Source organism: Hyalella azteca, unplaced genomic scaffold (assembly GCF_000764305.2).
Source record: "Hyalella azteca isolate HAZT.00-mixed unplaced genomic scaffold, Hazt_2.0.2 contig12864, whole genome shotgun sequence".
In the NCBI taxonomy this organism is placed as follows: Eukaryota; Metazoa; Arthropoda; class Malacostraca; order Amphipoda; family Hyalellidae; genus Hyalella; species Hyalella azteca.
The window spans coordinates 118,926-140,470 of record NW_025942808.1 but is presented as its reverse complement, the minus strand read 5'-3'; the positions used below and the strand labels follow the sequence as shown (position 1 = coordinate 140,470).

The 21,545-nt window shown below is 41.9% G+C and overlaps 1 protein-coding gene across 2 annotated transcripts in view; it reads left to right on the top strand.

The window, feature by feature from the left end:
• Nucleotides 1-21,329, top strand: part of LOC108681616 (mediator of RNA polymerase II transcription subunit 13-like) — a 42,440-nt gene extending 21,111 nt beyond the window's left edge. The window contains exons 3-21 of one of the 2 annotated variants that reach the window (XM_047883437.1): nt 1,587-1,677; nt 2,087-2,173; nt 3,183-3,406; nt 3,521-3,808; nt 4,186-4,627; nt 4,780-5,024; nt 5,217-5,386; nt 6,040-6,227; nt 6,537-6,651; nt 6,925-7,305; nt 7,582-9,336; nt 9,734-9,898; nt 10,171-10,401; nt 10,668-10,871; nt 11,909-12,103; nt 15,476-15,720; nt 16,016-16,436; nt 16,631-17,187; nt 17,456-21,329. In XM_047883437.1, coding sequence (XP_047739393.1) covers nt 1,587-1,677; nt 2,087-2,173; nt 3,183-3,406; nt 3,521-3,808; nt 4,186-4,627; nt 4,780-5,024; nt 5,217-5,386; nt 6,040-6,227; nt 6,537-6,651; nt 6,925-7,305; nt 7,582-9,336; nt 9,734-9,898; nt 10,171-10,401; nt 10,668-10,871; nt 11,909-12,103; nt 15,476-15,720; nt 16,016-16,436; nt 16,631-17,187; nt 17,456-17,588 — 6,137 coding nt within the window. In that variant the 3' untranslated portion in view covers nt 17,589-21,329. Of the gene's footprint in view, nt 1-1,586; nt 1,678-2,086; nt 2,174-3,182; nt 3,407-3,520; nt 3,809-4,185; nt 4,628-4,764; nt 5,025-5,216; nt 5,387-6,039; nt 6,228-6,536; nt 6,652-6,924; nt 7,306-7,581; nt 9,337-9,733; nt 9,899-10,170; nt 10,402-10,667; nt 10,872-11,908; nt 12,104-15,475; nt 15,721-16,015; nt 16,437-16,630; nt 17,188-17,455 lie in introns of both variants that reach the window. The other variant, XM_047883436.1, reaches the window with a different exon arrangement.
• The last annotated feature ends 216 nt before the right edge of the window (nt 21,330-21,545 follow it).

The window sequence follows — 21,545 nt, the reverse complement described above, 5'->3', positions numbered from 1 at the left end:
GCTACTTTTTTTTTCTTCAAGTTCTTTTGCTTTAGAATCCAAAATGGTACGAATTATCCCGAACGAATTTTTTGAAGAGTAACATCGCCTTGAACCATACCATTTTTTGAGATATTTCTTATCCTCATGCGTTGATGAATCTCCCACGAAAATACTACGTTTCACATCATCTATAGAACTAGCGATATTGCATCGCTTTATTCCTAATCATGAATTCTTTGTGTAAATGTTTTTTCCTTCAAGACTTGAGTTTAGTTCACCAAGCAAGCGGTACACGTTTTTAGAAAGACGGCAGCGGATACCCCATCTGGTCCTTGACATTTTCCTTCAGTTTTAGCCGAGGCAGTTAACGTGGCTGAGCTTTAATCTACAATCTTGTGAATTATCTTCGCTTCGTCCATTATCGTTGTTTCTTTTAATTCATTATTTGGCTGTTAAGCCACCATCCTCTTGCTTCACCAGTCTCGCTGTAAACTTTTCAGGGATGATAACATGAAGGCACATGCTGCTCTTATCTCTTTAAACTAAAATACATCATATCCAATTTTCAAAATCACAGTCAAATAGAACATTCTCCTTGCTGCTAACGTTCGAGGTTCAATTTGTTATTGTAATTGAATCACCAGCTCAGAAGTTATAGTTTGGCTATGTTATGTTGAAGGCGCTGATTTTTCGTCGTTCAATTCGCTAAGGTGGCGCTAATTACTGTTCTGTGTAGCTTTGTAACGCGTTGATAACCTTTTCGACCACTACTCCGCACATATTTGCGATTCAAATGCTGCGCCATATTACAGATTAGATGTATGACCTATAAATTCCCGAGCCACATCACCTACCTACCGATACTTTGTTTTCTAATGCAAATGGTATGAAATGCACATCGGTAATGCTGTCTGTAGTTAAGCACAGCATATATCCGTACGTTGCGAGTGAGAACGTGCCTCAGTAAAGCCTTGACAAATATATTAGCCAGTGTTTTCTGAGCTCGGATGTCTGGAGCCTAACATGTTGCACAGGTGTTGCTTGTCTCTAATGCTTTAGTTTGTACTGGGCACATGTTACATTGTGTGCTTCTCTGTACAAACTACCGGTCAAATATATTGTTTTGTTCGACTGATTTTGCTAGTAAGCAGCCTGTACAATGATCGATCGTATTCCATTGGATAGTGAAGCCAGTAGAATGTGTCATTGGGCAATTTTTATAATTCGATTTTTTCAATTAATTTTTATTCGAGGCTTGGGGTATGGTATCCAACTTCTACCTTAATTTTTTGTTCCACATGTGCTTTGCTTACAGCAATTTGCAGTAAACTTGACTCGACATGCGGTGTACAGGGTGTATGGTTCTTATAAAATTGTACACGTCCTTGTAGGCAGGAAAATCCTTTTCCATGTTGTGCATCGCTAGAGCCGCACAGGCAGCCGCAACAAAGCTCTTTACAACCTTATTTTTCTAACTTTTTGTTTTCGGATCGAGCATACGTGAGTTCCAATATGACGACTTAAGTTGTCCATTTCGCTGTTTATTTGCAAATATTTGCAAGACCTCGTGTGACATAAGATAATTCTTCTTTCTCTGTGAGCAGATGGCACCAAAGGCTCTTGGGATTGGGATACTGGACTATCGTACGAGTGTCGCACCATCCTCTTTAAGGCTCTTCATAATCTTATAGAAAGGTAAATGCATGAGTACGTATAGATTAGTTTAGTCTTTCTTTACATGCATGCGATATCATTTCATGTTTGTCTGTTGTCTTTTTGTTACTGAATACCGGTACTATAAACGTTATAGATCAGCAAACGCTAAGCTTCTTTAAGGTTTTATGAAGTGTTGAGCAATGCCCTCATAGTTTGTTATAAAATTTACAATTTATTCATTTGTTGGTAGGTATTCTCGACTAATTAAGAAACACTCTTTGAACTTCCGGTGCATGCCATGTGCGATGGTATGTGCGTCGTTTAAGCATAGATGCTCTCACTCGTAATTTTTTTGAATATGTTGATTCAAATTTTTATAAAACTCGAGAAATTCATGAGCTATAATGAGTTGCGACACATTGACTGACACTTGGTACATTTCCTACAGATGTTTATTACGGGAGGACTTCGTGCGGTTGGGCAAGTGGTTCGTGCAGCCGTACGAAGCAGTGGACTGCAGCAGTACCTGCAAAAGGTGGGTATCTTTATTGTCATTCTGGCCACGTACTGCTGGCTTGCCATGCTGTCTCTCACATTATGATCTCAAGGCCAATTCTGCCTCCTCGTGCAACTTGTGAAGCTTGTGCCACCAATCACACCAATCAGTTCTGATGCGATTTTTTACGACCAAAATGCATCGATCTGAATTTTGATCTACAAGCATTCCTTCTGGTAACTTGGTGATTTAGATTGTGGCAACTGCGCCCTCGTACACTCAGCACAGGAGGCTCGCTACCCGACTTGATCTTGATATCGATGTTTCTACAACTATGTATAATGTAACTCAAGTGTTGTACTATATCTTCATATTAGCCTCATGGCTACAGGCATACGGGGTCAATCAATTCTCATCTATCACCATTCGATTAGAAAATTTAAACTACTACTTGAGTAAGTTATTGAGAAAGCGTTCAGCATCCTTACTCAGAATTCTTACGTTCGTGCGTTCGAAAGTCAATCTTGAAGATGGTCAATGTCCAACTCATGCATCTGTCTGGGACGGCGCATCTCGGTCTTATTGCGTCCTCTTATCATGTTATGAGCCCATGAAATCACCTTGAGTTAAATTAGCTTACCTTGAACTAATCTAGTTTAGTGTTTCTTGCTTGTTCTTAAGAAATTTAGGAAGGAAGCTCTAAAAAATTGCAAGATTAGTCCAATTGAAAGCTCAGGAAATGTTTGTTCAATAGAACCACTGTGTTACTTTTATAATAATTCGAGCTAATGGGTTTTAATGTGACAGTTATGGTGCAGTATTAATCACGCGCTTCATTTGTTAGTTTATGTCAGATGTCGCAACAGTCAAATCTTGTGAGTTGTGACGGAATGTATCAGCATAATTTTGTTTATTAATTTTACGTTATTGTATCCGTTCATTAGACTGAGTAAAATAAGGCACTCTTTACTTCGTCATTTGAAGTACCTAATTCTTATTTTATGCAACATTTAGTGACGCGGTAGTAATGTTTGGTTGTTGTGTGCAGCACGCACCTATCATTCAGCCTATCGTTCTTCGTGCACGGCGAGAGCCACGTGTGTGCCAGCGTAGACGTGCGGCAGCAGCCTCCCGTGCGTCGACTACGCGCTGCTCACCTCGCCATGGCTGCTGCTGCTGCTGCTGCCTCCGCTCACCGCCCTCCTGCTCCACCGTCGGCTGCTGGTCCCTCTCCTGCAGCCGCCCCTAATAACCCTCCTGCTGGGCTCCCTGGTAAGCCTCATAACTATTATGTTTTATTGTAACGGGTGATAATAACTGACAATAAACTATTCTCTTTTTCATTCAAACCGGTTTCCTGACCTTTTCATTTCTTGCATTGCGCAGTGGTGCTGGCGCCGTACAGTCTTAGCGGGATCCTGACGGGAGTTTCGTATCGCGTCACTGACCCCGGAATCCAAAAAATCCTCGACGACTGGAAGCAATTTTTCCCGCTGTCGAGCCGCCGGCGACACCGGCACCGCACACGGACGAGCAGCGGCAGCAGCAGCGACGGCGACGATAACGTTGGAGATAACACGTCTGAGGGACTCTCGTCGTCAGCGTCCAGAGACGAGTGGTCTTACGTCTCGTCTGATGAAGACGACCTCCCGCCCGTTGTTGAAGTCCTCGTCGGTGAGTGCTTCAATAGCATTCTTTCTAGACGATTTCATGTATTACCGAGAACCAATCCTTCTGTTAATGAGCATTTAACGATTTTTCTATTTATTTAATGAAATCTCTTACAGTCCTGCACTGAACGATCAAACTTGATGTTGTGAAGCAATAATATATATAATTCGGTATATATGTTTTAATTAAAAGGCTATTAGTTCTATGTATGCGCTCGTTATTAGATTATGAATAAATTATAAATTAGAGGATCGTAAATGTTAAGTTATCAAATTAGGTCAGTCCGGGCTATCCCACGAGCTCAGATTTTACCAATTTTATTTATCAACTTTTCGTGATCTCGTGTTGTATTGAAGAAGAATCCTATTTCAACATTGCAGGTGGCTTCAGGCTAAAGTATCCTAGCTTTTACGTGCTCGTGACGGACTTGGATGATGTGAACCTCCCTAAAACTACTGACGGCACCGAAGGCTCCCCTAACCAGCTGCCAGGTGACCCCACCTACGACAACATTGGGTGCCCGCCTGTACCTTTGAAGCCTCGCGTCTCCCCCCGCCACACACATTCACCTTTTACCGCTTCCACGCATCCGCTGATGGTCGCTAACTTCGTACAACCTGAAACTCGGGCGTCCGTGTCTCGCGGCCTTGGCGAGCGGGTGTGGCAGGATGTGGTCCAGTGCCATCAGACGAGTTCGTCTTCAGGCGCATCGAGTTCTCATGAGGGATTGTCCTCTGAGGGCTGCTCCCTCACTCCTGCAGAGCTGGCTGGCCGTTGGGACTTCGCTGACCCCGCCACAAAGCTCCCATGCACTTGTTCCAAGTAAGATTAATACTCTTCTTGGCAATAAAACGATTTTTTAACCCTTATAAGTATCATTTGATTACGACGTTCAGTTTGAAACTTGTGAAGTTTGACCGGTACTTGTCAAGGAACAGAAATGAAGGTTGAAATTTAAGATTTGTGTCGAACAGATGTGTGGGCAGCAGTGGCAGTTCAACGAGCAGCAGCAGTAGCAGCAGTACCCTATATAAAGGAGGTTGTGGCGTTACGACGCCTGGCAGTGTACCCAGCTTACGGACGGGAGGAGGTGGTGGCGGTGGTGGTGGTGGAGTCTTAACAGACGGACCTCCTGCATCCGTTGAAAGTCAGGCCTCCATCACACCATCTCCTCTGCCCACCCCCCACTCCCACCCTCCGTCGGTCACCCCTCACCACGGTAAGATTGTGGTTTTGAAAATATTCTCTCAGCCAAAGAGTTGTCTTGTATTATATTGACTTCTTCATTAGTTAAACATATTTTTAAATCTGAGGTATAGTAAGCAAGTTGGTACACAATAATTTCTGTAGCTTGGTTGTAGCACCCTTGACCTGCAAGGTTACATTATAACTGAGCAACAATTTACCACAGACGCGTCTATGCCCACACTGAGCCCGCAGCCTCCTCCGTCTAACGCGTCTCTTGGAGGGGGAGACCCCGCCACGCCCCTCGACCCCAGCAGCCTGGACACCAAACCTTGCCTCGCTGATCTCCTGGCTGCAACCGCTCCTGCCTCCGTCAAGATGGCTTCTGCTGCCCAGGTCAGAACTTCAAACATCGTCACTAGCCCTCACAAGTTCTATATAAACCGCCTCTAATTATTAATTGATAAACTAAGAAAATGAAACTCTACTTAGGTGCGAGATTTAATCATTTTCACAGTTTATGATGACATTGTCAATTGTTAGATTATTTTGTTTGTTGTCATAATGCATTTGATTATTTTTAATCTAACTTTAATTAATTATATTTTCCAAATATTTATTTATTCGAGTGTTGAATTCAATTTCGTGAACTTTATTTCTCCAATGACACTTAATTATAATACAGTATATTGTGAGTGTATTATTATTTTTCAATATTCGTTGGCAAGCTAAAGCGAGAATAGTTAGACAGCCTGTTCTACCCATTGATTGGTATGTGCCTCAAAGCTAATCTTAAAACCTAGTACAGTTCTACATTTGATATTTATTTTTCCTGTACTTGACTGAATTTGTTCTTGTTGGCTTCCCCTCCTGCAAAAATTTAAAGTCTTCAAATCACTATGTTCTTGTTATTTCTTTTATCAGCAACCAACCTGCAATGCAAAGAAGCAACTGTTTTACGGCTGACTCTGCTGTATTTGTTATTTAAATAATCTCTATGCAATCATGAATTGCGGTTCCAAGTAGTTACTAATTGAGTTGAATTTCAGGTTTCATCACCGTACCGAGGTCCCGGTCAAGATTCAAACAACACACATGAGTCACATTTCACCAGTGGCCAGCAACTGGCGATGCGTGGCCTAAAGCGTCATATCATGCCATCCTCTGATTATCAAGACGCGTGCAATTCAGAGAGCCACACATCCTCTCTTTATGATTGCTCGAAACTTGACGCCTGGTTAGTATTGGCTACTGTCATTAAGTATATATTGGCTTTTTACGTTGTTGAATCCTTCCATTGCTTCGTGATACTCCCTACGAGTGAATCATGCTATAAAAACACAAGAAGCACTACGAAAGGTGCACACCTCTGTTTTGAACAGAATTATTCCGTTCGTGCGCCAGCCTGCTCCCCTAATCTAATGAACAGGTGTCTCAGTGTTCCTTTAATCATATTGCCTTCGTTTAAATTTTAATATTTATCTTCCATCAATATTATCAATTCAAATGTTGTCTTCTTTTGAGTAACATTGTATTCTTTTTGCAGGTACTGCCATCCCGTCAAACGATTCCGCACTGCCGAAAACAAAGTCGAGGAGCCTCTTTGGCCACCTTACAGACCGCCTCATCACGCAGCTCCTCCTTCTCCTATCAAACAGGAGGTCAGTGCACTCAGTTCGAATCAAGACAATAATCATAAACATGTTGAGCGCCATTACCGGGTTGATAACACTCTCCATATTATACTTATATTTCCGTTTAACCTTGTGTTCTGCTGGTCTATTGGGCGCTATTTCCTTTATTTGTCAATGTGTAAGATAGACAGGTCTTACAGAGCCTTGAAATTAATCATGTTATTCCAAAGCGAGCATTCATTGTTTTACTATTACAATTCTGTAAGTTCTAGAGTATTTATAAATAAATTATCATTTCAGCATGGTGTCTTCGAAAACACGGACTCTAATGCCACTGGTATCGCAACGGGTCATTGCTCGCCATCACCATGTCTTCAGCACAACGGACTCGCCCAGTCCTGTAAGAGACCAACCTCTGAAAGCTCCTCTCCCAGCAGACTACCTACACTTAAACGTCCTCTCACGGGTCATGATCCTTACGTTTTTGATGATGAACCCGCTGCCACCAATGGTCTACCTGATGGCTTTAAACGCGAGATCGACATCAAGGAAGAACCTAAGGATGATATGTCACCCAACTCTCCTGCCATCAAAAAATCGGACCTGTACACGAGCGAAGGGTTGCACCCGTCCCCGTCCGATCTAGAGAAGATCTTTGCCAATGATTCTCCTCTTGATGATGTGAGTACCCAGAAATGCACCTATTACATACGGTTACTATTTCGTAATCTCTCGTGAAAATTTCTTGTTTGCGTTCAGATTTCGTGTCTAATTGAGAGTACATAAATATAGGTAATTAGTTGTGAAAATCGATTGAATTTAAACCATATGTTTTTTCTTGTATGAATACCGTGAGAGAATTGTTTAATGTTGCTTCCATTACCGGAAAATTATAGAAGAATACGATAGCACTTGCATAACTCCACTGTTCAACAACATCTTTTTAAATCTTGTCAGAACCATTACCGCGATCACACACCGCCTGGCTCGAATCACTCCATTGGAAACATCGACGATATGCCGCAGTCTAACAGCTGCAGCGGCGTGGGCAATATAGTGGCAAACCTAGGCAAGAGTAATTGCAGTGTATCCGCATCGACAGCTGCAGGATCCGTTAGTCTTGGGGAGCTCACTAAAATGTATCCAACGCCACCGTCATTGGAACACAATAACTTTGATCATGACGCTGCTTGCGACGATCAAGAGCCTACGGATGATTTTAGCCTTACGCACACTCCAGAGTTGTTGCCTCATGTGTTGAAGGAGGACATCAAAGGTTCGAACATATTTAGACCTCTCCCGTTATCTATGTTTGTGGGGTCGGAACGTTACAAGCCTTTGACGGACCTTCCCAGCATGCGCGATCCCGTGCAGATATTGCCTGGCTCTGTATATAGACCTTCCTGGCCTCAAAACAGTAACAATAATAATAATACTAATGTCAATAATAATTCTAGTACTAGTAATAATTTAGTGGAGAAGTTACAGCGACCGCCGTCTCAGCTTCCTCCTCAACTCGGTACTCCTAATAAACTAGGCGCCATGTCCCCCGCGATGGATAGAGGCCCTGGCAGCGTAGGAGGACCTTCTTCAGTGGGGCCTAGCCTAGGCTACGAGTTAGCCTCCCCAGCCTCCAATCAATCGTACCTGAGCAAAGCGGTAGCGTCCGTGGAGCCGAGCACCTTGAGTCAAACCCCTGAGGCAAGCGCCCTTATTGTTAATATGGTTTTGATGGACTCGTCTCTTAATCTATTCCGTGATCACAACTTCGACTCGTGCCCAATGTGTGTGTGTAATAACGATCACAAGGTCGTGGGTAACGTACGTGGTAGTGATGGTGCACTGTACCTTCCATCGTCTTATCTCAGTCCTTCTGAAGAGGCAATCGAGTGCAACTGCGGCTTCTCTGCCGTTGTTAATAGAAGACTTGCATTCCAGTCCGGTTTATTTTATGAAGACGAAGTGGACTTGACAGGTCTTCACGATGGCCTTCTTACTGAAAGAAGAAAATCCTCGTTATCCAATCTCGTTGAGAAAAGTAATAAAAATAATGATAATGTTGAACGAGATACTAGTTTATTAGACCATATGCCGGAGAGTTTATTTCAGCTGGTGCAGCACCAGTGCGTGGACACGCTGGGTAGCAGTAGTAGTGTGGTACAAAGAGCGGCTGCTGTATACAGATCAACTAGGCCTGTGCTCAAAATTAATCTCGTTGATATCAAAGACGGCAATGATTTGGCTCAGTTGGCTCTCGAGCAAGCACGTTTAGATGAGAGTCCTCTCACCTTGAGACTATCCTGCATGCACAAATGGGCTTATTATCAGTATGACGGACCTGCTTGCTCACAAGATCTTGCCCGTTGTATGACGGCACTTCAACCCCACCTGCAAGAGGCCATACAGAAAAAGTCTCGACCATGGGAACCTGTGTTCAATGTTCGCGGGCCGCTCACATGGCGTCACTTTCTTCGTATGGCTTTTCGAGGTACTGAAGACATGGCTGAGCCTCTCCCTGTACCTATGTTGCTGGCAGGGCATGATAGAGACTGGGTCTCTGTTGCGCCACAAGCAATCAAACACTGGGAACGACTAATGCTTGAGCCTTACTGTCAACAACGCGCTATCGCATACGTCGTCGTATCTCCTGACAACGAATTCGTCCTCAACCATGTCCGCACTTTCTTCAAAGAGCTCTCGTCTGTTTATCAAGTGAGTTTTAATTGTGCAAATTACTGCTATCTGTGCTTTCAGTCTTTGTTAGTAGAAGTTTAGTTGAATTAATTTCAGTGTGAGGTAAATAGACGATTGTGTAAAATCGTAACTTATTGTCTATCTTAATTCTTCACCAAGTTTCATTATAGCAGTGTAGAAACTGACACTTTCTAATGGCAGAAAATACGAGCGCTCTTATTCAGATATTTGGTATTTGTTAAAGTTGTTATTTTCGTGTAGATATTCGATTTTTAATTATAGCTTTGATTGAAAATGACTAACCGCCACAAAATGATTGTATTTATTACAGCAGTAACTTTATTAAAGTTGTTTGTTTGAGTTTATTTAGGTTGCAAGAAATGCTTGGATTTATTTATGAAATTTTTCATGTTAGATGTGCCGTCTGGGCCGACATGCGCCCATCCAACGCGTCTTGGTAGACGGCATCATGCGAGTCAGCAAGACTGCCGCAGCAAAAGTCGCCAACGAGTCTCTTGATGACTGGTTCACACTTCTCGACGATTCTCAAATATCAACTAAACTCAAATTCTATTCTCAGGTACGTTTATGGTTCTTGATTTATTGTAAAATGATGCATTCGCCAGTCGCCTGTAGCGAAACGCCGCCAACCTAACATTGAGGTTTTATCTGCAATCGTTCCATCCTACATACTTTAAATATTTTAATTTGAAGGCTCAAAGATGGTTTCTATAAACCATTTTATACTGATTCTCGCATTATTGTTCCATTTTACTTGCAGCGTGTTATTTTTCAGAATAATGTAATTTTTCATTGAACTATTGCAGCCTTACTTAATGCGGTGTGTTTCAGGTGTGCCGTCACTTTCTGGCGCCACATTTATCAGGATTACGTATGGACAAGACGTTGTTCGAGGTGGGTAAGAGTAGAAGTGGTAACAGCACCAACAGCGGCGATCAAATGCAGCGTCAGGCGTCCATGTCACCCATGCCGCCTCCCTCCCTCGGCCCTGACGGCTCAACTGGTGGCGTTGATATGCCAGGACAGACGCAAACTGACGGATATGCCGTGTCTGCAGGCAGTGTAAGAATTATATTTACTTTCTCGATGAAAAAATATATTAAAGATTTAATCGCAGTATTAGGTACAATCCTTATAGATTAGCACTTGAGCCAAGAAAAGGAAATGATCTTCATTCCCCGTATCATAAATATTTATTCATTTTTTCTTTTGTATCATGTATTGATGTGTAAATCGTGATTATTACTACCCTTCCTTATTTCTGTCATATTGAACAGATTAAAGTTCTCGTACTTGAGGTTAAATTTGTTAACTTTTATGGCGTGCAGTCGTTCGGGTCGGGATGCAGTCTTGTGGACTCAGAGGAAGATGAAGGGCCGCCTCCTGCAATCATGATTTACCTGGTGGATCCTTTTAGCGTTGGTCACGACCATCCTGAAATGCATCGTCTCATCACTCTGGGCCTGCTTCGCTGCTATAAACAAATGCTTGACTTCCTCCCACAACACATGCAAGCCAATGTCCATGTTCAGGTGAGGCTTGTCGTGCTGGAGTTCCCCGTCTTCATTTTTAAATTTTGATCTTGAACCTTAATCATTCAATCATCTAATGTGTTATATCTCGACATCATTATGTTCTTATGTTGTGAGTTGACTCGTGTGACCTGACTGCTCAGTTAAATCACTCGCCAACAGCTAACCTGAAGGTGAATAGACCAGCCAAGTCGTAGCCTTGGCTGGCCTATTATTGCGTCAATTTAGTAAAGAGAGATGAGATGGAAGATGGGGTTAAGAAAAAAAATTGCGAGCGCATAATGCTACTTTAGCGGTGTGTGGCAAATTATTGTTGACGAAGCCCTTGTTATTATGAGCTGCCGTAAGCCGTATCAACTTTTATCAAAGTTTGGTCACCCTGACGCCTATAGATGAGATATTTGCTCGCGTTTGGAAGCAGACTAAGGGTCATCATGCATGCATAGATTTATATATGCAAGTTTGATTGAAGACCAGAGCATAGATTCCTTAAAGATTCCTTACCTGAAATTCTTGCAGCAATCGGATTCTCAACAGTCTATGAAAATGTTACCCACTAGCAAGTTGAAGAGCGTTGCAAGGAATGGAGCCGGTGGATTTATTCTTTAGTGTACAGTTGCGTTCAATAAATTGTGAATTAAACTAAATAATACGCTAGTTAGTTAGTTAGTTAGTTTAGTGGCCAGAATTCGATGTCTACTGTAACGGTTGAACAAACTTGGTGGAAGAATTTGCACGTGAATTATTCTTCTGTGAAATGATTTTCATTCTTCTATCCTAAAAATTAAACTAAAAATTATTTTTAACAGCTATTTACGATAAATTTAATGGATGACCGTGAAGATTATCAAAAACGCAAGTTTGATTGAAGACTGCCAATGCTCTGGTCTTCAATCAAACTTGCATAAAAGAAAAGCTTCTGCCTAACTACACGAAGATTTATATATATATATTTATATTTTTTTTTGAGGAGCAGAACTTGCTTCATGCCATCTATCAAAAGCCTTTCTGTGAACGTGTTGTTTTTGGTGGTGCAGATCATATCCCTGGAGAGCATCGTCGAGCTGGCGGCTGACACGCACAACATCTCCCGTCAGTCTGACCAGCTCAAGTGCCTGGCGTTCTCCGTGTTCACGCAGTGCCGAAGATTCTTAACTCATACCAATAGCGTCCGTTCCCTCACTGGCTTTGGTCCTGCTTCCGTTTACGATAATTTCCTTAAACCTAGAGATGTAAGTATCCTCAAAATTTATCATAGAATTTCAACCATTGGACTGTTATCTTAATTTAAATAATAAGTTGTATTCTTGATTAAATCTCTAACTTGAGGTAATACCTGTGAGATTCAATCTCAATTACGATGAGCATGTTAATAATTCTATCGCATGTGTTTTTACAAGTTTTGTGATTCCTTAAAGATTCCTTACCTGAAATTCTTGCAGCAATCGGATTCTCAACAGTCTATGAAAATGTTACCCACTAGCAAGTTGAAGAGCGTTGCTAGGAATGGAGCCGGTGGATTTATTCTTTAGTGTTGAGTTGCGTTCAATAAATTGTGAATTAAACTAAATAATACGCTAGTTAGTTAGTTAGTTAGTTTAGTGGCCAGAATTCGATGTCTACTTTAACGGTTGAACAAACTTGGTGGAAGAATTTGCACGTGAATTATTCTTCTGTAAAATGATTTTCATTCTTCTATCCTAAAAATTAAACTAAAAAGTATTTTTAACAGCTATTTACGATAAATTTAATGGATGACCGTGAAGATTATCAAAAACGCAAGTTTGATTGAAGACTGCCAATGCTCTGGTCTTCAATCAAACTTGCTTAAAAGAAAAGCTTCTGCCTAACTACACGAAGATTTATATATATATATTTATATTTTTTTTTGAGGAGCAGAACTTGCTTCATGCCATCTATCAAAAGCCTTTCTGTGAACGTGTTGTTTTTGGTGGTGCAGATCATATCCCTGGAGAGCATCGTCGAGCTGGCGGCTGACACGCACAACATCTCCCGTCAGTCTGACCAGCTCAAGTGCCTGGCGTTCTCCGTGTTCACGCAGTGCCGAAGATTCTTAACTCATACCAATAGCGTCCGTTCCCTCACTGGCTTTGGTCCTGCTTCCGTTTACGATAATTTCCTTAAACCTAGAGATGTAAGTATCCTCAAAATTTATCATAGAATTTCAACCATTGGACTGTTATCTTAATTTAAATAATAAGTTGTATTCTTGATTAAATCTCTAACTTGAGGTAATACCTGTGAGATTCAATCTCAATTACGATGAGCATGTTAATAATTCTATCGCGTGTGTTTTTACAAGTTTTGCTGTTTAATATTTAGAACTTCACGACCTGTTGACAATACTAATTTGTTGCATGGTAACTAGGGTGGTCCTCAAAAAACTTTTTTTCTTGAAAATGAGTTCCTACCTCAAAAACGGGTTCCTCTAGATGCCTAAATAATATTCCTAAAATATATTTCAAATCAGTTAATATTTAGAGGTCGCTCAATGGCGTCAAAGTTTCACCCCCATGGCTCAGGGTCATTGGGTCTGTAGAGTGAACAAAGAAACGGGTCTGAACATGCTTGAACAGTAATTCTTTGTCCAGTCCCACCCTGTATGACTTGATTCCATTTCTGGGTTCGTTGTGCAGTGTGTATTTTGGACAGTCAGTCAGTCGTGTTCATCCACGGATTGTTGAAGGTTGACAGTCGCAATGGCAACTGTCACACGTGCAAAGAAGGGATAGTCTGTGTCTCCTTCTCTCGCGTTGACGCGAGCAAAGCTTCCTTCGTGCTAGGTAGGGCTGGCTGTTGTCCACTTCCATCACAGCAACGGTGCTACTTAGGATGACGCCTTCAAGGAGGTCATCTATGAAGTCCTCCAGTTCCGGGAGCGGGCAAGGATTCCTACAATGCGTCCTGATAACTTTTTAACGAAGCTGGAAAAAATCGAGCAAGAATACCAGCTAGTCAAGAACAATCGTCACAAGGGAATCCAAGGCCCAGACCGTGAGGGAGTCCGTCTTCAAGGAGGAACCAGAGAGGGTCTTCGACGTGCGCCCTCGGTCATGAAGATTGAGGAAGCCCAGGCCTTCCTTGTCGGGCATCGGCAGCCTGGTCGCCCGGGGTACATGGGAGGGATCGATGCCGAACTTGCCCGTAAGGAAGAGCGGAAATGAAATTGGTGGCAAGTGAAGGAGGAGCGCTGTCATTGGGCACAGCAGCCGTCAATGTCGGCTTCTACTGCCATATGGACCCAGGCGACTCGTCCTCCACATCATCCAGTGTGAGAGCGGAGGAGGTGGAATTCCATGGGCAACAAAAACAGGGAGCTGTGGGGATAAGCCACAGCTCCCGCAAGCGCAAGTCCACCGAAGAGGGCGAAGAATGTGATTACTCCAGGCTTGACAGCTTCCCTTGACCAAACCAAGGTGAGCGAAAGAGGATCTGCGTTCCTCCTAACCAAAGCAGCTCGAAACTTCGGCCCCAAGCCAGAAGAGGTTAACATCAACTGCTCCATTTGCCGATATCGGCAGAAACACCAAGACATGTAGGCCTCACAGCTCAAGGCGGACTTAAAGATGAGACGGTGGTGGTGCATTGGGAAGAAAAGCTAATGAGGACCTCACGAATAAAAAGCACGTGAACTGTCTACCTACCCAAAGCGGAAAGGAGCTGTACATTTTATAGGCGTTCCCATGGCTCGCCAACGCTACGGGGAATGCACAGAGCGATGCCGTCGTCACGCTTCCGCGGGAGTTGTGGATTGAGGATCGTGTGGTAGCGCAGTGTTTTGATAGGACGGCATCAAACACCGGGCACATCCATGAACTTTTCCTCGGCGAAGCATTCCAGGCGGTCATGGGTGGAACATCAGGCACACTGTTCCGACGGTTTCAGGCCCAGTGGGAGTTTCTGGAGTTTTGTAGGAGTATTCAGAGGGAGTTTTGAAGGAGTATTCAGAGGGAGTTTTGAAATTTCAACACATTAAAAACTCTCCATAAAGAAATCAGAGTGTGATGTAGGAGCGTGGAAAAACTATATTCGAATTTTGGACTCCATTGTTGAGGACAACCCTAATGTTTAGACCCGTTCCTTTTTAGCGCATTTTCTCATTTATGAAAAAAAGGAGCTATTGTGATCGTCATGTCTGTCCGTCCGTCCGTCCGTCCATCTGTCTGTCCGTGACTTCACAGACGGACGAGAAAATGCGCTCTCTATCACTCACTGCAGTGAGTAATGATCTAATTTTTTCACTCTAGAGACCCAATGACCTTGAGCAATAGGGGTGAAACTTTGACGCCATTGAGCGACCTCTAAATATTAAACGATTTGAAAAATATTTTAGGAATATTATTTAGGACTCTGGAGGAACCCAATTTTGAGGTAGGAATTCATTTTCAAGAAAAAATGTTTTTTTGAGGACCACCCTAATGGTAACCTATTTATTTTATACTACTTAATAAATGTTTTTTAGTTCACACAAGTGATTCATCTTGAATGTTAGCCGATTGAAAATTGGCTTGAATGATTGGTTTGTTAATATTTTTCAGAACATGGTAAAAATTTTTACATATTTTGTGTGTATTACCTTTCAGCCGAATGAAGAGGAGGAAGTGAGAGCTCCGTACCCGGTGTGTTCGCCTCCTTATATTCTGGCGTCAGTCAAAGAAAATAACCACAAAGAAGCTGAAGAGGCGTTAGGAGCGCCTAGAGAGAAGTCCACGGTACTGCACTGCACCTATTGCTTGTCAGAAGACCAACACTGGCTGCTTGCTGCTGCCACTGACAACCACGGCGAGATGCTCGACACCATAACAATCAATATAGAAGTACCAAACAGGTGAGCCATCTTATATGTTGAATTATCGCCAATCAGAATAGCGATTTTGATGATTCGTTTTCAAAGTAATAAGTTTTGAAGTTTTTTACTCATACTGATGATGCTAACTACCGAGTTTTCAATGTTTTTAATTGTTGGTAGATTGATTGAGAAGTCGGACATTTGGGTTATTAAAACGTTCGCTGCGATCATTTCTGAAATTATGAACATTAGATATTTGTAATCCTTAAGCTTGTTAATGTACAGGAATCTACTGAATTATGTATGTTGCATATTATAAGAGTATTTTCACTAGGACACGAAGAAAGAAAGCATCATCTCGAAGACCTGGTCTGAAGAAGCTCATGGAGTGGATTCTTGGTGTGATGTCGACTGGCGTCCACCCGTGGCGGCTGGTTGTAGGCAAACTCGGCCGCATGGGTCACGGTGAACTCAAAGGCTGGCTACACCTGCTCTCACGCAAATCCCTCATGGCGTCATCTAAGAATCTACGTGACCTGTGTAAACAATGTGACTATCTTTTCCCTGGTGCTGCTCCGTGCATCTTGTCTGCTTGCCTAGTATCACTTGAACCTGACTCCACGTTTCGTATGATGCCAGACGTCTTCACGCCCGATGAACGATTTGGGCACACAAGCCAAAACTGCAACTTGAACACTCCGCAAGACGTTACTTGCACCCATATTCTAGTCTTCCCTACCTCAGCTACTGCCCAGGTCAGTCAACAGATTTTTTTTGCCTGCTAAATATTCTATTTACTTCGTTGTATTAATTTACATGGTACATCATGTGACACTTAGTTTTACTTAAGGCTTGCGCATAATATTTGCGTTACTTCTGGCGTTGCGCATAATATATGCGTTACCTCTGACGTTGCGCATAATATTTATGTTGATTTTTGCTCGTGCAGTCGGCGCAGAGATTTCAGGACGAATATCCCTTCCAATTCGTCAACGAGGATTCTTTACTGTTGGATGACCACATGGATGGCATGGGTGGTCTCAACTACATAGATATCGTGAACATGGAGAGCTCCGGAAACGAGCCTGATCCTTTGGACGACGTGGCCATCGGCGTTCCCGAAAGTCTTTCTCAGTCTTCGAGCCCTAACAATGCAGGATTTGGAGGCGGCGACAGTAGAGGTCGTTGCGTGAGCCCTTCTCAGCAAAACGGACAGGCTCTAAGTAACGGTCAAGTTCTTGCTGATCCTGACGAGGATGAAATGGCCACTCTTTTACAACAGCCCCTGGCGTTAGGCTACTACGTTAGCACGGCGGGAACCGGCAAATTACCTCAATGGTTCTGGTCTGCGTGTCCGCATCTCGAGAATGTTTGTCCTGTTTTCCTGAAATCTGCCCTGCATTTGAATCAACCTGCCGTGACGCAAGCTGAAGCCGAAGATGTCTTACCCAACACATCGAATAAAGCACACCCTTTGGACTCGGCTTGTACTGCGGACGTCCTACGGTGAGTGTCATTCTCGTTAGACTCCTCCTGTTCTGCACTATAATTCTGCAATATAAATTTTTATTGAATAATTTATACTGTTCTAGTTATCAGTCTGACTATCAAATTTTTTGCCATAGATTCGAATCATTTTCAATACATTTTCTGGTTGCTAGTGATGCGTTACTTTTACAAATAATTGAGTATATCTAGTGGCTTTGCGATCTGTTGTATTTGTTACTGTTTGACTGGAGAAAGGAAGTGTAATTAAAGCCTTTGTTCCTCACAGATATGTATTGGAAGGCTACAACGGTCTCTCTTGGCTAGCTCTTGATCCCACAACCCAAGACAGAAGATCTTGTCTACCATTGCACATGCAGGCGCTCTCCAATCTTTATAATTCAGTGGCTGCTCTTGTTTAGTCCGACAGGAGAGTACCGTATCGTCATTTTGAGCATGGACTAGGCTCTCTTTTGGTGAAAAATGTGTCGACCTAGTCTCCGCCCTACAACTGGAATGAATTGGATGAGCATTTGATTAGTGCAGAAATTCGTGGTCTTGAGAGAGTACACACAATAAACTAATGCCAAGGAGTTCGTGCAACGCTGCGTTGCCTTACCGCTGTAGTGTCAAGTCATTGCATAGATCTCTCTTCTCAAACAATTGTGACTGGTAATGATCGTTCAGAATGACTATAGTAATAATTGCATATCATTTAAAATCATTCTAGTTTATTTAGACGGTTCGAAGACACTGCTATTGAGTCTTCCTACTTGTCATGTTCTCAAAAATTGTGTTTAGTTATTGATTTTAAACGTGCGAGAATTTTAATGTATGAACGCGCATTTAGGAAAAAATTAAATTAAAATAAGAATGTGAGAGAAATTTTAAAATTTGAATCTGTGATTCGTCGCAAGTAGTATTTTACAGGATCTCGTTGATAGTTCATGTTTTGGATGTCGGTATTCGACTGGCGTGGCCATGCTGCTTTAGCCATCGTGATCGCAGGTCTTCCTCCTGAGCGCTGCTGTACCTTCCACCCTTTCGTCACCCATAAAGGACAAAGGAACTCGGCATTCTCTACAGTCGTGGTCGATGTTAGCGCCTGCCTCCGTTTAAAGAGTGCTTCAGCTCTCCCCATGCAGCACTTGGTGTACGTCTTTGTGAGGTTTTGTTTGCGTTGCGTTGTTTGGTGGCGGCACACAGCGTCAAACTCCATTGCCAAAGAAAACTTAGCTAAGATTTCATATCTTGAGCGATCATCTCGTCGCTCCACCCTCTGCCTAACCTAATGTTGGTTTTCTTACTTAAGAGGAGGCTTAGTTGTAAGTTTAGTTCTCCTGCTTCAGCTTTAACACTATGGCCAACATGGCTTTACTACGAAGTGCTGCATCAGCATCTTTCTGGTAATGCGCATACCAGTCCCTACATGCATCATCTCGCGTGTCATATCTCAATTTCATGACCATCTGGGCAGCTACAATGTTACCACTAAAATGATTCCAGTACAATTCTATTGAGCCACACGAAAAATGTTGTGCTTAAATTAGTTTCACTTTTGCGTTCAGACGGTCTTGTCTTTTTTCTAACAATATTTTAATTAATTCTTTAAATTTGTATCTCGTGAAATACTTGTTCTCGTATGTGCCGCGAAATACGAATAAAAATTGTCAGGATTCTCGTTTCTTTAACGCATCAGTTATCTAGCTAACTTTGCACGTCTTATTAACGCTTACCCTTAGAAGAGAAACCTGTGAATTTGTTGCTGGTCTCGTGAAGCGGATTGGACGAGTGGTGATGTAGGGGCGTTGGTATGCACTTAGTCAGTGTTAGTGTCTTAGTCATGCAGGATTGTCTGTGATAAAAAGTTGATTATGAAGACTGCATGTAAATATTATGGAATATTTATGCCTTTGTTACGTATATAATAAATTTCTATGAACGGGAGTATTTTGAGGCGTTGAAGTGACGCGTGCGATTGCGACGTGTGTGTATATACGGTAGCCAGCAGAAGCGTCTCCTGCTGAGCCCCTTACAAATGTACAGAGTTCTCTTAGCTAGATCCTCAAGTGCTATAGTATCCATGACTGCTGTATTATTGCCCTTGGTTCCTCTCATATTATTATCATTAATATTATGTTATTTGATGTTGCTAGCAGATCCGTTGTCGCCTCGTGGCTCCATGAGTAGTCGCTACGTGTACAGATTCTTTACTATTAGTGCTTCTGAGGAGAGCAAAACTCTATTCACCTGCCAATACTAGAAATTCATTCTTGTATTTTCGAACTAACTTTAGTATTAGAGCCTAATTATTAAGACAAACAAAATAGATAGTTTACATACTGAAGCAAAAAGTATTTTACAACTGAAACGTTTGTACAACGTCTGTATTTTGTCAAAGTGTCCGCTTGTGGCGGTGGTGCCGTGTCTACTTACGTCGTCACTTCATTGTTAGCGTTGACATCTCGCCACGGTCGTCTGGCGACGGTGAATGTGATGCACTTGTCATGGGCTTGCAGATCGCATTTCATTAAAAATGAGACTCAGAGTAATGATTTGGTTGCGAGTATCGGTGAGATAACTTCCGTTCTTTATTATCTGGTTAAACGTTTTTGTCCAGCATTGGTTGACCCTTGACCGTGAACACCAAATTGCCCTCAGTTACGCACTCTTGAGCTGCAGCGGATTCTCTAGTTGCATTTGTGGTTTGTTCACAATGGCGATTAAACATGTCTTGTCAACTTTAAACAAACTTGTACCTCAATAGCCTTTAAACTCAGTCAGAGTCACGTTAGCTCTTCATATTTGGTGAACTAGGTTATCGTCTCATTTCATAAACCAATTTATCGCAGATAGTCATATTTTTTTCAGAAATTCTAATCATACGACTACTTCCCATCAAACGAACTCTTCTTATGTGTTACGACCGATAGTGATACAGTCTTTTGTTCATACGAACATTATTTTATTTTAATAATTCTAATTTTATTGTTTGCGATTTAGCGCCTGTAAATTCTTGTATAGCTAGTGTAGCCTATTTTTTGGAAAGGTACCTTACTCTTCAAAGAATATTCGTATTTATATTTTTCTATAAATTTTACTTGCTGAACTGTTCCCAATCATTAGATGGTCTTTGGTCACATTCGTTCTTAGAGTTCCAGTACAGTTCCTGAGGTCACTCCTCATGAGCTGCACTGTCGAACTTATTATTTATTCGGTATTTCCCTACGCCATTGGGTTCAGATGATATCTCAAGAAACGTAGAGCACAACTTATTAGCATATTTATTTGACTAGATTTTACGAATTAGTTCAATTTTCATTACTCCTTCTAGCCATGTTTTATTTATTACAGATGTACGTACGAGTAATGCACGCTTGTTTTTCACATTCCAACCTTTGATGTTTCCTTATTGCTGCGTTGGCGATACATTCTTGGAAGCTCTGAAGTTCTGTAATGAAAAAGTTGGAGAAGCATAAAAAAAATCCAGAGGTTGCAACCTAAATTTGAATGAAGCAAACCTGAAACTTGTTCTATTAGTTTTTGTTGTGTTTTGGTAGAAAGCCAAGCTTAAGACTTTCATTCATCTTTGATGGAACACATGAATTTAAATTGTACAACTAAATTTGGTAGTGTCACTAGTAAATTCTCTGGTCGATCTGCGCGTGTAACTTGGTTTACTTTTTAATGATTCTAATTGTTGTTGAATTTTAACATGACATTTGAATATTTTCATTTATTGAACTCCTTGATGAGAAATTTTAATAACAATATAATTTGAGATTGCGAGCGTAACGCAACTATGGGATGACTTTTCACTGCTGAGTGAGGCTGATCGTGTAGTGCTTACCTACGAGTTACAGCAGGCTTGGTGTCACGTTGGTTGACGCGGTCAAGCTTCTTGTTTTCAACTTAGGATGACAAGTGTTTCTGTTAAAACTTGCTACATGTTGTCATAACTATTCATACGAATTACAATTTATGTGTAAAAATTGACTCGACTCTTTCTCCTCTTAAGGGACCCTTAAATTATGAACGCAGTTTATCGTGGCAACAGATGATGCAGAGAAAATTCTGCACAAGTTTGGGAAGCGCATAGTAAACCTCGCGCAAGTTTCTCAGGATTCCCAATCGAATTCAGGAACAAAAAGTTTAATTCCTTACTCTTGTCTCTCATTTTTACCTGCAGCAGAACTATCAGCAAGAATATTAGAGAAACGTGGCCAAATTTGCTCTGGAATGCCCGCTTCAATTTTTATAGGCAACCATTTCGTGTCAGGATGATGTATATGTGACGGACATTCTTTAGATTTAGGGTTTCATTTTATTTTCTGCAGTCATGCATTCTGCGACGGCATAACTGCATCATAGGTAAGTAC